The sequence below is a fragment of the Schistocerca serialis genome, chromosome 5, assembly GCF_023864345.2.
Source record: "Schistocerca serialis cubense isolate TAMUIC-IGC-003099 chromosome 5, iqSchSeri2.2, whole genome shotgun sequence".
In the NCBI taxonomy this organism is placed as follows: domain Eukaryota; kingdom Metazoa; phylum Arthropoda; class Insecta; order Orthoptera; family Acrididae; genus Schistocerca; species Schistocerca serialis.
Genome location: NC_064642.1, coordinates 567,190,950 through 567,208,185, shown reverse-complemented (window position 1 = coordinate 567,208,185; position 17,236 = coordinate 567,190,950). Strand labels below are relative to the sequence as shown.

Genomic DNA, 17,236 nt, shown 5'->3' with positions numbered 1-17,236 from the left:
TGGTGTGGCTGTTTTTGTCAATGACAGATGCCACACATTTCCTGTCCTTACCACGGCCATACATGCAGTTGCCTGGAAGTTCACACACCAGCTAAGATCACAGAGTGTTCTTTATGCCTTCCACTCATGGTCTGTTGGTTGCAGCTGCACTGACAAAGCTCTTCCAGGTGCTACCCCACTCGTTCCTCTTGATGTGTGTCTTCAGTGTACTCAGCATGCTGAGGGGCCTGGCTACCACTTGTTGCAGGATCTTGTCCATTTAGAGAATTGGTTCCCAACTGCTGGTCTGCAAGAATCAAAATACGGTCTGTGTAAATTTTAAAATTTCAAATTTTTAATCTTTTTAAATTGCTAATCCATTTTGTGCGGGTGGTGCAGTGCCGCAGGCCCAGTGAGTACTAGTGATTGTGGGTGGCCAGGGGGGAGGGGTAAGCAATTGACATCACAGCATGGCATTAACCAGTCATTCAGTACACATTCTTTTGTTTTGGTCGACAATATCAGTGATTCTGTTACATAGCATTATGCAATTAAAAATGAAGATAGTAAAAGTATATGTATTTATTTATTTGTTGTTATATTAATTTATTTATTTTATTATAAAAAAATAATTATTTTTACACTTTTGTTTGTTATCCTTTTATTCATTTGTATTTCTGTTTTATTTTGAGAAAGTGGCTTGTAATAGAAAATACGACAATATATTTAAAAACAAAGATGATGTGACTTACCATACGAAAGCGCTGGCAGGTCGATAGAAACACATACATACACACAAAATTCAAGCTTTCGCAACAGACTGTTGCCTCATCAGGAAAGAGGGAAGGAGAGGGAAAGACGAAAGGAAGTGGGTTTTAAGGGAGAGGGTAAGGAGTCATTCCAATCCCGGGAGCGGAAAGACTTACCTTAGGGGGAAAAAAGGATGGGTATACACTCGCGCACACACACACATATCCATCCACACATATACAGACACAAGCAGACATATTTAAAGAATAATATGTCTGCTTCTATCTGTATATGTGTGGATGGATATGTGTGTGTGTGCGAGTGTATACCCGTCCTTTTTTCCCCCTAAGGTAAGTCTTTCCGCTCCCGGGATTGGAATGACTCCTTTCCCTCTCCCTTAAAACCCACTTCCTTTCGTCTTTCCCTCTCCTTCCCTCTTTCCTGATGAGGCAACAGTCTGTTGCGAAAGCTTGAATTTTGTGTGTATGTGTGTGTCTGTCTGTGTTTCTATCGACCTGCCAGCGCTTTCGTGTGGTAAGTCACATCATCTTTGTTTTTAAATATATTTTTCCCGCATGGAATGTTTCCCTCTATTATAAAAATACGACAATAGTTACATTAAATTCATATTTAATTTAACCGTAATGGAGAAATAAACCACAATGTGTCACATACACAACCGTTCTCATGAATGATTCCTTGAAACCCGTGAAATGAAGAGACGCTTACAAATGGTCCATCTTAATTTCTCTGACTGACCATCAGAATTCTTTGAAGGAACTTAATCCTACTGTCACTGAAATGGTGTAAGATGAAAATATGTGCACTAAGCTCTGAGCAGTTTGTTTTATGATTTATGTATCTATAAATATTACAATTAAAATTTTGGTGTTATACATGTAGGGCATATCATAATTAGTAGCAAAAGCTCCCACTTCTGAAACTTTATGGAAACACAAGCAAAACGTTCCAGTAAACATGGGTCTGCAAATGAGCTGTTGACATTGTACTTGTAAATGTATGGTTACGAGCTGCCACTGACTTGAGTTATAAAATATTGTCCTAATTTGTACAGATGTAAACTATTGTATTAAGTCCTCATCTAATTGGACTCAAATTCCAACTAGGATAATGTTTGATGCAGAAATCAGTGGTCATTTGCATCCACACATTTGCAGTTATCTTTTAGAAATATCTTTTGTGTACTGTTGTAATGTTTTTACTTTTGTTAGCATATATTTTCATCAGTGTCAGTTTTCTCTATTAATTATTATTCACCCTTGTGTCGCTTGGGTCTCAAACCAGCTGTGAGAAATGATATCAAAGAAAGAATACTCTATAATGCTATAAATGGCTTTAACCATTTCCAAGATGATTCCTGCTAATTATTTTGAAATTAGTAGAAGACACACTTCAGAGTTTTGCTTGGAACACACAATAGCCAACTACCACCATCATATCTGGAGCTTCTGAGGAAAATATTCATGGCTATCACATCATAATAAATGAAAATTTATATGAATGGTTTGGTGGGATCCTGTTCATGCCCAGAGATGGTGTGAGAAGGAAATTGATGATGTATCTCTGTTATATAAACTGTTATCAGTCAGAAATCCTTGGGTAACAGAAGAAATACTGAATTTAATTGATGAAAGGAGAAAATATAAAAATGCAGTAAGTGAAACAGGCAAAAAGGAATACAAACGTCTCAAAAATGAGATCGACAGGAAGTGCAAAATGGCTAAGCAGGGATGGCTAGAGGACAAATGTAAGGATGTAGAGGCCTATCTCACTAGGGGTAAGATAGATACCGCCTACAGGAAAATTAAAGAGACCTTTGGAGATAAGAGAACGACTTGTATGAATATCAAGAGCTCAGATGGAAACCCAGTTCTAAGCAAAGAAGGGAAAGCAGAAAGGTGGAAGGAGTATATAGAGGGTCTATACAAGGGCGATGTACTTGAGGACAATATTATGGAAATGGAAGAGGATGTAGATGAAGATGAAATGGGAGATATGATACTGCGTGAAGAGTTTGACAGAGCACTGAAAGACCTAAGTCGAAACAAGGCCCCTGGAGTAGACAATATTCCATTGGAACTACTGACGGCCGTGGGAGAGCCAGTCCTGACAAAACTCTACCATCTGGTGAGCAAGATGTATGAAACAGGCGAAATACCCTCAGACTTCAAGAAGAATATAATAATTCCAATCCCAAAGAAACCAGGTGTTGACAGATGTGAAAATTACCGAACTATCAGCTTAATAAGTCACAGCTGCAAAATACTAACACGAATTCTTTACAGATGAATGGAAAAACTAGTAGAAGCCAACCTCGGGGAAGATCAGTTTGGATTCCGTAGAAACACCGGAACACGTGAGGCAATACTGACCTTACGACTTATCTTAGAAGAAAGATTAAGGAAAGGCAAACCTACGTTTCTAGCATTTGTAGACTTAGAGAAAGCTTTTGACAATGTTGACTGGAATACTCTCTTTCAAATTCTAAAGGTGGCAGGGGTAAAATACAGGGAGCGAAAGGCTATTTACAATTTGTACTGAAACCAGATGGCAGTTATAAGAGTCGAGGGACATGAAAGGGAAGCAGTGGTTGGGAAGGGAGTAAGACAGGGTTGTAGCCTCTCCCCGATGTTGTTCAATCTGTATATTGAGCAAGCAGTAAAGGAAACAAAAGAAAAATTAGGAGTAGGTATTAAAATTCATGGAGAAGAAATAAAAACTTTGAGGTTCGCCGATGACATTGTAATTCTGTCAGAGACAGCAAAGGACTTGGAAGAGCAGTTGAATGGAATGGACAGTGTCTTGAAAGGAGGATATAAGATGAACATCAACAAAAGCAAAACAAGGATAATGGAATGTAGTCTAATTAAGTCGGGTGATGCTGAGGGAATTAGATTAGGAAATGAGGTACTTAAAGTAGTAAAGGAGTTTTGCTATTTGGGGAGCAAAATAACTGATGATGGTTGAAGTTTAGAGGATATAAAATGTAGGCTGGCAATGGCAAGGAAAGCGTTTCTGAAGAAGAGAAATTTGTTAACATCCAGTATTGATTTAAGTGTCAGGAAGTCATTTCTGAAAGTATTCGTATGGAGTGTAGCCATGTATGGAAGTGAAACATGGACGATAAATAGTTTGGACAAGAAGAGAATAGAAGCTTTCGAAATGTGGTGCAGTAGGTACTGGGAGATGAAAAAGCTTGCACAGGATAGAGTAGCATGGAGAGCTGCATCAAACCAGTCTCAGGACTGAAGACCACAACAACAACAACAACAACATCAGTCAACACCTCCTGGTTCTTCCTGTGCTCGTAAGTGTGTTAAGAAGAAAAATGCAGAAACTACCAAATAACTTTTGTGGGTGTTCTATGTTTTTGGGCAAAACATGGTGCTTTACTTGCCGTTACTTTAAAGATGTGTTTGCAATCCATTGCATTATTTAAGACATTACACGTGTACAATCTCATTAAACCTTTTTGTCAACCCTGTTTCAGAAAGTATGGTTTTCAGCTTACAGTTCTGATACTTGAGTTTAGCTATGAATCTACTTATTATTTGCCCTACAAATGGAACAAATTGGAGCTGGTGTTAAATTAAAAGTTTAAGGAAGTAGGAAGTTTGGATTAAAAACTGCTAAAGATTTACTGGCCTCCAACAGGATTTTTTTTTTTTTTTAAATTGTCTTTCTTTTTTTTCCAGGCTCCTGTTCATCCAGTGTACAATATTAGCAAAGAAGCCTATCTGAATGCTGCTCTGTATTTTACAAATCTACCTACAGTACGAAGAAAACGGTCGTGAGGTTTCCTTTTTCATAGTAGAATCCACAAGCAAACTGAAAAGACATTAGGTGGTACAACATTGCTTCTTACCTAACACACAAAGTGTAAATGATACTGTTTTATATGGAATTCTTTGTATGGACCCTGAAAAATGAAATGGTTTGAAGCATTGCAATGAAGGCATATCTGTCGTGCAAACACTGCATCATCCATTACAGGAAAAAAATTACTTAATTCTTGAAGGACTGGGATACCAAGAAAAATCATACCCTGCTGGCTTAATTATGTATAATCGTGATGAACTTTAAACTATAGTTCCGTCATTGTGATTATGTTGTTCCAGTCTTTTGAGTTTTGGAAGTTTTATGATAGACTGTTATAGGTTACTCCAGAAAGGCATTGGACTTACCTACAGTTCTCTCCGTAATACAGTTAATCATAAAGTTGGTGAGCCAACACTTCTTCCTACAACCAAGATAATGGAAAAGTGTTGCTACAAATACAGATGACGCTCATTCACATATTTCCATCCCAGTCCTGATACCTCCTCCATCCCCCATTCCTGTTCACCTCCCCTCATTCCGCCTCTTCCGCTCCCCCATCCCCCTCTCCTGATGCTTTTCTCTCTAAAATTGAGTGAAGAGAACAGGCTTGTAAGTTGAAGCATAACAGTATTATTTATTTGTTTCTCACCAAAGAATTTGGCAGTGTTTTGTAGTGTTTATGTTCATTGAAATGAGTAGAGAATTCATCTGACAGCTGAACAGAATAACTCAACAAGACACAACAGAGCACAGATTTTCTTCAGCCCTCTTCCCCCTTCCAATATGCTATGCTTATGATTTTTCAAACCTGAATTCAGCAGGTAAAAATATAACAGGAGAGAGAGCTTTAGATTCACATATGATATAGTACTGCAGAATGTTAGTATCCAGCCTAAAGATGCATACACAAGGTAAAAATAAAATTCTACCGAGCTCCAGAACCTATACAGCTTTCATCAATTTATATGAAACCATCGCATGATTATATCTTTTGTAAAAAAAAAAAAAATTAAAAAAATATATGTAAACAGTTGTACCAGTACTTTCCTTTTACGTGTCACATACACATCAGAGCAGATGGAATTGTCATTATGATATGCTTTCATTGAAAAAGAGAGAAGGGGAGTTTGTTGAATGTTGTTTTGCTATGGATACTTTGCATATGTCCTTGTTGAAGATTGATTAGTAATTTGAATGAGACAGACATATTGACCAATAATTTTAGTGATTTTTACATGTCTGGTAAGTGATGAAAAATAATAAAGTGAACTATCTCTGTTTTAGTGATGTCTGTTTACACTTCATGTGAATAAAATTGTGGAAGTTTGGTTGTTATTTATGAAAGATCAAATTACATTTTTACGCTCTTATCTTGGAGAATGATACGCTTTTCAATACTATTAACTTGTATATAATAAAGAAATATGGCTATTGCCGTTGCATAAAAGAATGGTTTTATGTCTACAGATTCCTCTCTCCTTTGCCATACCTAGGACAAAATTTGTGTATTGACAGATGTAAGAGGCAAATAATGCTGTATTTGTGAGAAACTGCATTGCACCTAGATGGTTTTTAATTTTGTATACCTGTTGGCCAATTGGTACTTACGTTTAATCATACAAGGTCTTATTTTAGATATTTTTTTTTTTAAACATGACAGTGAACTCAGCAATTTGTGAATGCGCTTCACCATCTTGCGTTTGAACTTACTAGGTCTAAAACTCTGCTTCCACTGTTTTTTCTCAAGGTTCAGGGCTTTATTGTGAAAAACTTACAAAAAAATTATGATTCATAGTATTGCCCATCACCGGTCACTACATTCTCCCATCTTTCAGATAGCATATGAATGAAAGAACTGAGTGTCATTTGTGGGGATCCATGAATCGATTCAATTTTGCACTTGTTCATATGATCGGAAGTGCTGGTCAGCTAGACTACACGCCACTGATCAAAAAAGGTAGTAGCCAGAAAGAGCAATGTATGGGGAATATGGCAGGAGGGATAGGACATCTCATTTCAACATTTCCATGTATATTTTGACGGGTTTTGCAACATGGGGTCGAGCACTGACCTGCTGCAAAATTACCTTTGTGTGTCTATCGCTGTATTGTGGCTGTTTGTGTTTCAGTGCTGGGCTCAAACACATCACTTGCTTTCAATAATGATGCCCTGTGATTGTCTTCGTCTGTTTCAGTACCTACGAAAATTTTCTGTCTTCCACCGCCATGCTGGTCTTAGACATCAAAATCGCTGTTCTTAAGGCCTTGAAAATATTCTCTGCACATTCTTCCATTAATAGTTCCCTCACCATTGGTATTACCCAGCATTTTAAGAGCCACAACCACAGATTTCTTCATGTTAAAGCAGAAAATTAAAACTCCGCACAAATGGCGGGAAATGGGTACGTAAGTTGACGTACTTAATTGAGAATAACCTTATGATGCAATCACAAATCAACTAATATTTTTATGGCATTATGTTTACAGGTGCTTAAGCTTATTGTATTACACATATGACCAACCACCAGAACACTACTTGCCGCCACTGCCGTCTGTTGCAAAATGGCGGAAGCAAAGTTGTAGGCCTTATACTTAAAATGCATCCATTAATTGAAAATCCTGCCAAGTGTAAAATATGGGCAGTGATTCCTTTTTTGTGGTCAAAAGTCATGACAGTGACCAAAATCCTTCAGCTCAGTACAGTTTATGGATAAAACAGGTTACTGTGTTTAAAGATGGCAGTACAAATCTTCATGATGAACTAAAATGCGACCATCTTTGATGACTGAAGGTTTAATTCAGAAAGTTGATGCAACAGTTGAAGAAAACAGACATTTTACAATAACAGACATTTTAAAATTTTGTTCTTGTTTCAAGAAATATTATTTATGAAATTCTTGCAGACTACATAAAGTACAGGAGGTTGTGCTCATGCTGGATTTTTGAAATTGCACATAGTGGTGCACAAAACCAATCAAGTAGCCAGTGTTTCGAATTAGCCCAATGTTCACCAGTTAATTCTGTGTTTGAAAAAAAGTATTTACATGATTAGTGCCCAATAATGATGATGATGTAACAGCTGTTTGACACTAGTTAGCAAATTATGAAAACGGAATGCAGCAGTTCATAAATGAATGTTTGGATGGCACAATGATTAAGGTACAGGTTTGCATTGACTATGTTTCAAATCCCCCTCTGACAATCAAATTTAGGTTTTCTGTTATTCCTGTAAGTCATTTCTGTTTAATGGTTAATGGTTCCTGAAGCAGGGCAAAGCCATTTCATTCCCTTCTCCTTGTCCATCTGATTACATATAATGATGATGTGACTTACCAAATGAAAGTGCTGGCAGGTCGACAGACACACAAACAAACACAAACATACACACAAAATTCAAGCTTTCGCAACAAACTGTTGCCTCATCAGGAAAGAGGGAAGGAGAGGGAAAGACGAAAGGATGTGGGTTTTAAGGGAGAGGGTAAGGAGTCATTCCAATCCCGGGAGCGGAAAGACTTACCTTAGGTGGAAAAAAGGACGGGTATACACTCGCGCGCACACACACACATATCCATCCACACATATACAGACACAAGCAGACATATTTAAAGAATAATATGTCTGCTTGTGTTTGTATGTGTGGATGGATGTGTGTGTGTGTGCGCGCGCGAGTGTATACCCGTCCTTTTTTCCCCCTAAGGTAAGTCTTTCCGCTCCCGGGATTGAAATGACTCCTTACCCTCTCCCTTAAAACCCACTTCCTTTCGTCTTTCCCTCTCCTTCCCTCTTTCCTGATGAGGCAACAGTTTGTTGCGAAAGCTTGAATTTCATGTGTATGTTTGTGTGTCTATCAACCTGCCAGCACTTTCGTTCGGTAAGTCACATCATCTGTGTTTTTATATACAGGGCTATTACAAATGATTAAAGCGATTTCATAAATTCACTGTAGCTCCATTCATTGACATATGGTCACGACACACTACAGATACGTAGAAAAACTCAGTTTTGTTCGGCTGAATCTGCACTTCAGGTTTCTGCCGCCAGAGCGCTCGAGAACGCAGTGAGACAAAATGGCGACAGGAGCCGAGAAAGCGTATGTCGTGCTTGAAATGCACTCACATCAGTCAGTCATAACAGTGCAACGACACTTCAGGACGAAGTTCAACAAAAATCCACCAACTGCTAACTCCATTCGGCGATGGTATGCGCAGTTTAAAGCTTCTGGATGCCTCTGTAAGGGGAAATCAACGGGTCGACCTGCAGTGAGCGAAGAAACGGTTGAACGCGTGCGGGCAAGTTTCACGCGTAGCCCACGGAAGTCGATGAATAAAGCAAGCAGGGAGCTAAACGTACCACAGCCGACGGCTTGGAAAATCTTATGGAAAAGGCTAAAGCAGAAGCTTTACCGTTTACAATTGCTACAAGCCCTGACACCCGATGACAAAGTCAAACGCTTTGAATTTTCGGCGTGGTTGCAACAGCTCATGGAAGAGGATGCGTTCAGTGCGAAACTTGTTTTCAGTGATGAAGCAACATTTTTTCTTAATGGTGAACTGAACAGACACAATGTGCGAATCTGGGCGGTAGAGAATCCTCACGCATTCGTGCAGCAAATTCGCAATTCACCAAAAGTTAACGTGTTTTGTTTAAAGTTTACGGCCCCTTTTTCTTCTGTGAAAAAAATGTTACAGGACACGTGTATCTGGACATGCTGGAAAATTGGCTCATGCCACAACTGGAGACTGACAGCGCCGACTTCATCTTTCAACAGGGTGGTGCTCCACCGCACTTCCATCATGATGTTCGGCATTTCTTAAACAGGAGATTGGAAAACCGATGAATTGGTCGTGGTGGAGATCATGATCAGCAATTCATGTCATGGCCTCCACGCTCTCCCGACTTAACCCCATGCGATTTCTTTCTGTGGGGTTATGTGAAAGATTCAGTGTTTAAACCTCCTCTACCAAGAAACGTGCCAGAACTGCGAGCTCGCATCAACGATGCTTTCGAACTCATTGATGGGGACATGCTGCGCCGAGTGTGGGAGGAACTTGATTATCGGCTTGATGTCTGCCGAATCACTAAAGGGGCACATATCGAACATTTGTGAATGCCTAAAAAAACTTTTTGAGTTTTTGTATGTGTGTACAAAGCATTGTGAAAATATCTCAAATAATAAAGTTATTGTAGAGCTGTGAAATCGCTTCAATCATTTGTAATAACCCTGTGTATATAAAAACACAGATGATGTGACTTACCGAACGAAAGTGCTGGCAGGTCGATAGACACACAAACATACACATGAAATTCAAGCTTTCGCAACAAACTGTTGCCTCATCGGGAAAGAGGGAAGGAGAGGGAAAGACGAAAGGATGTGGGTTTTAAGGGAGAGGATAAGGAGTCATTCCAATCCCGGAAGCGGAAAGACTTACCTTAGGGGTAAAAAGGGGTATACACTCGTGCGCACACACACACACACACACACACACACACACACACACACACACACACACATATCCATCCGCACATACACAGACACAAGCAGACATTTGTAAAGGCAAAGAGTTTGGGCAGAGATGTCAGTCGAGGCGGAAGTACAGAGACAAAGATGTTGTTGAAAGACAGGTGAGGTATGAGCGGCAGCAAATTGAAATTAGTGGAGATTGAGGCCTGGCAGATAACGAGAAAAGAGGATATACTGAAGGGCAAGTTCCCATCTCCGGAGTTCCGACAGGTTGGTGTTAGTGGGAAGTATCTAGATAACCCGGACGGTGTAACACTGTGCCAAGATGTGCTGGCCGTGCACCAAGGCATGTTTAGCCACAGGGTGATCCTCATTACCAACAAACACTGTCTGCCTGTGTCCATTCATGCAAATGGACAGTTTGTTGCTGGTCATTCCCACATAGAAAGCTTCACAGTGTAGGCAGGTCAGTTGGTAAATCACGTGGGTGCTTTCACACGTGGCTCTGCCTTTGATCGTGTAAACCTTCCGGGTTACAGGACTGGAGTAGGTGGTGGTGGGAGGCTGCATGAGACAGGTTTTACACTGGGGGCGGTTACAAGGGTAGGAAAGGTGGTTTGGGGATTTCATAGGGATGAACAAAGAGGTTACGAAGGTTAGGTGGACGGCGGAAAGACACTTTTGGTGGAATGGGGAGGATTTCATGAAGGATGGATCTCATTTCAGGGCAGGATTTGAGGAAGTCGTATCCCTGCTGGAGAGCCACATTCAGAGTCTGATCCAGTCCCTCTCCAAACTTTCCAGGAATTTCTGACTTCCAGCCTTGCCTCTCAATCCTTCTTAAAAAACCTTAATCCTACTCCCAACATCACCACTGCTGAAGCCCAGGCTATCCGTGGTCTGAAGGCTGACCGATCCATCGTCATTCTTCCGGCGGACAAGGGTTCCACAACCGTGGTACTTGATCGTCGGGAGTATGTGGCTGAGGGACTGTGTCAGCTTTCAGACAACACTACATACAAAGTTTGCCAAGGTAATCCCATTCCTGATGTCCAGGCGGAGCTTCAAGGAATCCTCAGAACCTTAGGCCCCCTACAAAACCTTTCACCTGACTCCATCAACCTCCTGACCCCACCAACACCCTGCACCCCTACCTTCTACCTTCTTCCTAAAATTCACAAACCCAATCATCCCGGCCGTCCCATTGTAGCTGGCTACCAAGCCCCCACAGAACGTATCTCTGCCTACGCAGATCAACACCTTCAACCCATTACATGCAGTCTCCCATCCTTCATCAAAGACACCAACCACTTTCTCGAACGCCTGTAATCCCTATTCAGTCTGTTACCCCCGGAAACCATTGTTGTAACCATTGATGCCACTTCCTTACACACAAATATTCTGCACGTCCAGGTCCTCGCTGCGATGGAGCACTTCCTTTCACACCGATCACCTGCCACCCTACCAAAAACCTCTTTCCTCATTACCTTAGCCAGCTTCATCCTGACCCACAACTTCTTCACTTTCGAAGGCCAGACATACCAACAATTAAAGGGAACAGCCATGGGCACCAGGATGGCCCCCTCGTACGCCAACCTATTCATGGGTCGCTTAGAGGAAGCCTTCTTGGTTACCCAGGCCTGCCAACCCAAAGTTTGGTACAGATTTATTGATGACATCTTCATGATCTGGACTCACAGTGAAGAACAAATCCAGAATTTCCTCTCCAACCTCAACTCCTTTGGTTCCATCAGATTCACCTGGTCCTACTCCAAATCCCATGCCACTTTCCTTGACGTTGACCTCCACCTGTCCAATGGCCAGCTTCACACGTCCGTCCACATCAAACCCACCAACAAGCAACAGTACCTCCATTATGACAGCTGCCACCCATTCCACATCAAACGGTCCCTTCCCTAGAGCCTAGGTCTTCGTGGCAAACGAACCTGCTCCAGTCTGGAATCCCTGAACCATTACACCAACAACCTGAAAACAGCTTTTGCATCCCGCAGCTACCCTCCCGACCTGGTACAGAAGCAAATTACCAGAGCCACTTCCTCATCCCCTCAAACCCAGAACCTCCCACAGAAGAACCCCAAAAGTGCCCCACTTGTGACAGGATACTTTCCGGGACTGGACCAGACTCTGAATGTGGCTCTCCAGCAGGGATACGACTTCCTCAAATCCTGCCCTGAAATGAGATCCATCCTTCATGAAATCCTCCCCACTCCACCAAGAGTGTCTTTCCGCCGTCCACCTAACCTTCGTAACCTCTTAGTTCATCCCTATGAAATCCCCAAACCACCTTCCCTACGCTCTGGCTCCTACCCTTGTAACCGCCCCCGGTGTAAAACCTGTCCCATGCACCCTCCCACCACCATCTACTCCAGTCCTGTAACCCGGAAGGTGTACACGATCAAAGGCAGAGCCACGTGTGAAAGCACCCACGTGATCTACCAACTGACCTGCCTACACTGTGACGCATTCTATGTGGGAATGACCAGCAACAAACTGTCCATTCGCATGAATGGACACAGGCAGACAGTGTTTGTTGGTAATGAGGATCACCCTGTGGCTAAACATGCCTTGGTGCACGGCCAGCACATCTTGGCACAGTGTTACACCGTCCGGGTTATCTGGATACTTCCCACTAACGCCAACCTATCCGAACTCCGGAGATGGGAACTTGCTCTTCAATATATCCTCTCTTCCCGTTATCCACCAGGCCTCTATCTCCGCTAATTTCAAGTTGCCGCCACTCATACCTCACCTGTCATTCAACAACATCTTTGCCTCTGCACTTCTGCCTCGACTGACATCTCTGCCCAAACTCTTTGTCTTTAAATATGTCTGCTTGTGTCTGTATATGTGTGGATGGATATGTGTGTGTGTGCGAGTGTATACCCGTCCTTTTTTCCCCCCTAAGGTAAGTCTTTCCGCTCCCGGAATTGGAATGACTCCTTACCCTCTCCCTTAAAACTCACATCCTTTCGTCTTTCCCTCTCCTTCCCTCTTTCCTGATGAGGCAACAGTTTGTTGCGAAAGCTTGAATTTTGTGTGTATGTTTGTGTTTGTTTGTGTGTCTGTCGACCTGCCAGCACTTTCATTTGGTAAGTCACATCATCTTTGTTTTTAGATATATTTTTCCTACGTGGAATGTTTCCCTCTATTATAACTATATACACATTCAAGCTTTCGCAACAAACTGTTGCCTCATCAGGAAAGAGGGAAAGACGAAAGGATGTGGGTTTTAAGGGAGAGGGTAAGGAGTCATTCCAATCCCGGGAGCGGAAAGACTTACTTTAGGGGGAAAGAAGGGGTATACACTCGCGCGCGCACACACACACATATCCATCCGCACATACACAGACACAAGCAGACATTTGCTTGTGTCTGTGTATGTAGTTCCAGCATCACATACCGAGATTGCGGATGCCCATCACATCCCAATACTCCATGTGCCCTGCCTCCCATCTGTGTCAACAGCCGAGAGCACCATTTGCCTTGCTCGCCTGACTGCAGGATTCTCCAGAAAGAAAGGAAAATCATGGAGTACAAGACCCTGGACAGACTGACCTACACTGAGGCTAAGAGAAAATTTGAACGCCTGCATCCTGTGCGTGACACATCATCTTATGCCGACGCTACAACAGTTCTGGCACCATCAGCTCTGCCAACCCAGGTCACCTCTCAGAGCCGGAAGACTACATCAGCCCCCTTGATGGTGGGGGGGGGGGGGGGGGGGGTCGCATTTCTCTCCCTGTTGCTCCTGCACCACCTACTCCGGGAGCACTGTCCCCCCAACCATCAGGGACGTCCGTCACCACTTCTAAGCCGGAGAAGCATAAGTCTTCTTCGGCTTCTCTCGCTAGGAAGGGGTCCGTTGGGTCACTTCCGTCCCAGGTTTCTTCTAGTGGGAAAGACGACACCCGCCAGTGGCTGAAGAGCCCAAAAGCAGCTGGTTGTAGGGCTTCACGCTCATCCTCAGTCCCAGAGACTGAGCCAGTGAAGTCCTCCCAACCAGGGAAATTCAAGGAGGAGCAAGACAAATCCAAAAAGAAAACCCCCCTAAGACCAAGGAAATTGCGGTGGCACCCACACCACCGCTACCAATAAGCTCTGTGGCTGAGGATGGAGTGGAGATTTTGGCATCTGCTGAGGACCTAGATCTTGCCAGACCCTCAGACAATGGAAATAGACTGCTCAGGCAATAAATCAGTGGCAGCTGGTGACTCTTGAAGTGTAAACTGCCTCTTTTGAGTGTTCCATGCCTTCCCAGTCTTACGATGTCATCCTCCAGTGGAATTGTGTTTTTTTTTTTCCACCGCCTGGCTGAGCTATGGCAACTGTTAAGCTTTACATCTGCTATCTGCATTGCCCTCCAGGAAACTTGGTTCCCAGCAATGTGGCTCCCTGCCCTCCGCGGTTATAAGGGATATTGCTGGAACCGAAGTGACTATAATCAAGTGTCAGGGGGAGTTTGCGTTAATGTCCTAAACTCGGTCTGTAGTGAACATGTGCCCCTTCAACCCCTCTTGAAGCTGTGGCTGTCGGAATAAGGACGGCGCAGGAAATAACTGTCTGCAATGTATATCTTCCTCCAGATGGTGCAGTACCCCTGAATGTATTAGCTACACTGATTGATCGACTCCCTAAACCTTTCCTATTTCTGGGAGATTTTAATGCTCATAACCCCTTGTGGGTTGGTACCGTGCTTACTGGCCAAGGCAGAGATGTTCAAACTTTACTGTTGCAATTCGACCTTTGCCTCTTAAATACTGGGGCCGCCACACATTTCAGTGTGGCTCATGGTACTTACTCGGCCATTGATTTTTGAATTTGCAGCCCAAGACTTTTCCCATCTATCCACTGGAGAGCACATGACGAGCTGTGTGGTAGTGACCACTTCCCCATATTCCTGTCACTGCCCCAGCGTTGGGCCCATGGAAGCCTGCCCAGATGGGCTTTGAACAAGGTGGATTGGGAAACTTTCACCTCTGCTGTCACCGCTGAATCTCCCCCACACAGTAACATCGATGTGTTGATTGAGCAGGTGACTAGCACCATTGTTTCTGTGGCAGAAAACGCAATCCCTCGCTCTTTAGGGTTCCCGAGGCGTAAGGCGGTCCGTTGTTGGTCACCTGAAGTCGCTGAAACAATTAAGGAGCGTCGGCAAGCTCTACAGTGGCATAAGCGGCACCCTTCCTTGGAGCTCCTCATAGCCTTCAAATGGCTCTGTGCCCATGCTCGCTACCTTATCAAATGGAAGGAGGAGCGTTGGGTGAGATATGTCTCCACCATTGGGTGCGACACGGCACCTTCCCAAGTCTGGGCAAAGATCAAACGTCTTTTTGGGTACCAGACCCCAACCACTGTCCCCGAAGTTACCATAAATGGCGAGTTATGTACCGACGCAAACACAATTGCCAAGCACTTTGCTCGACCCTCTGCATCAGAGAATTACCCCCCAGCCTTTCACAACACTCAAACGGCGGCTGAAAGGGTACATCCTCTCATTCACTACACGCTGCAGTGAATCCTATAACGCCCCATTTACAGAGTGGGAACTCCTCAGTGCTCTCGCACATTGCCTTGACACAGCTCCTGGGCCTGATCGCATCCACAGCCAGATGATTGAAAATCTCTCATCTGACTACAAGCAACATCTTCTCATCATCTTCAACCGGATCTGGTGTGATGGTGTCGGAGAGCATGATCATTCAGGTGCTAAACCCTGGTAAAAACCCACTTGATGTGGATAGCTATCAGCCCATCAGCCTCACCAACTTTCTTTGTAAGCTGCTGGAACGTATGGTATATCGGTGGTTGGGTTGGGTCCTGGAGTCACATGGCTTGCTGGCTCCATGTCAGGGCGGCTTCTGTCAGGGTCGCATTACCACTGATAATCTTGTGTCCATCAAGTCTGCCATCCGAACAGCCTTTTCCAGACGCCAACACCTGGTTGCCATCGTTTTTGACTTACGTAAAGCACACAGCACGACTTGGCGACATCATATCCTTGCCACATTGTATGAGTGGGATCTCCGTGGACCACTCCCGATTTTTATCCAAAACTTCCTGTCACTCCGTACTTTCCGTGTCCAAGTTGGTGACTCCCGTAGTTCCATCCATATCCAGGAGAATGGAGTCCCGCAGGGCTTTGTATTGAGGGTCTTTTGCTATTTTTGGTGGCCATTAATGTTCTAGCAGCAGCTGTCGGGCCCTCCGTCTCACATTCTCTGTATGCAGACGACTTCTGGATTTCGTACTGCTGCTCCAGTACTGTTGTTGCTGAGCGGCGCCTCCAGGGAGCCATCCACAAGGTGCCGCTCTGCAGCAGATTTTTAACTTTCCCAGCACCCTGCATTCGGTGTTGGGCGACAATGCCTCCGTAGCAGCTTTATGTTTTATCCGTTGGAGTGGGTTTTATGTTTCTATCTAGGTTTTAGTGCATGTCCTATGTCCCTCTGTGTCCTCCACCTTAGTGCTTTTAGGGTGGAGGTTTTAACGTATTGCAGAGTGGGTGGCTTTCCCTTTTTATTCTCGTGGTAGGCGAGCCTCTGCAATCTGCTTTCATGTTTTACTCTCTTCTGTTTCTTGTGTGTCTCTGTTGTTTTCTTTTCCTCTTTTGTTCCTTTTAGCGTTCGTTGCCTTCCCTTCGTTCTTGTGGCCCTTACCTTTCTTTCTGTTTTGTGTTATATGTTTCGCCCGTTTTATTCTCACAGTTGTGGCATTGTTTTATTAGGACCAAGGGACTGATGACCTCGTAGTTTGGTCCCTTCGACTGCCTCTAAACCAACCAATCTGAATTACATTCATTTCATTTCAATATGACCATGTCATTGTAATAAGGGAATGAACATGGGCTTCTTGAGAGAAACTCCCATAACAATAAATTTAAGAAGATTATTTGGTTGAAACAGATCATTCTTCCATGACAGTGAAAAAGATTGACAAAGTCACAGATAGGTCAATTGTGGCTCCAAGACTTTCAGCACATAATGTAATATTCTTATGTACTATTACAATGTCTGTTCCTTCAGACCATTATGGCTAGTGGAGATTTGAATTGGTCCTGGAAGCACGCACGGACAGCAGAGATGGTTAAAGCAACCGCTCATGATAAATGAAGAATCTGGTTTCACTGATTTCCCTAAATTGCTGGCTGGATGGTTCATTTGAAAGGGCATGACCAGCTTCCTTCCCT

The 17,236-nt window shown here is 43.3% G+C and overlaps 1 protein-coding gene across 2 annotated transcripts in view; it reads left to right on the top strand.

The window, feature by feature from the left end:
• LOC126481268 (protein farnesyltransferase subunit beta) overlaps window positions 1-6,019 on the top strand; it is an 83,194-nt gene extending 77,175 nt beyond the window's left edge. For both annotated transcript variants that reach the window (XR_007587541.1, XM_050104894.1), the window contains exon 10: window positions 4,446-6,019. Coding sequence is in view for 1 of the 2 variants with exons in the window: in XM_050104894.1 (XP_049960851.1) it covers window positions 4,446-4,544 (99 nt within the window). In the remaining variant the exon portion in view is untranslated. The remainder of the gene's footprint in view (window positions 1-4,445) is intronic.
• Window positions 6,020-17,236: the final 11,217 nt, after the last annotated feature.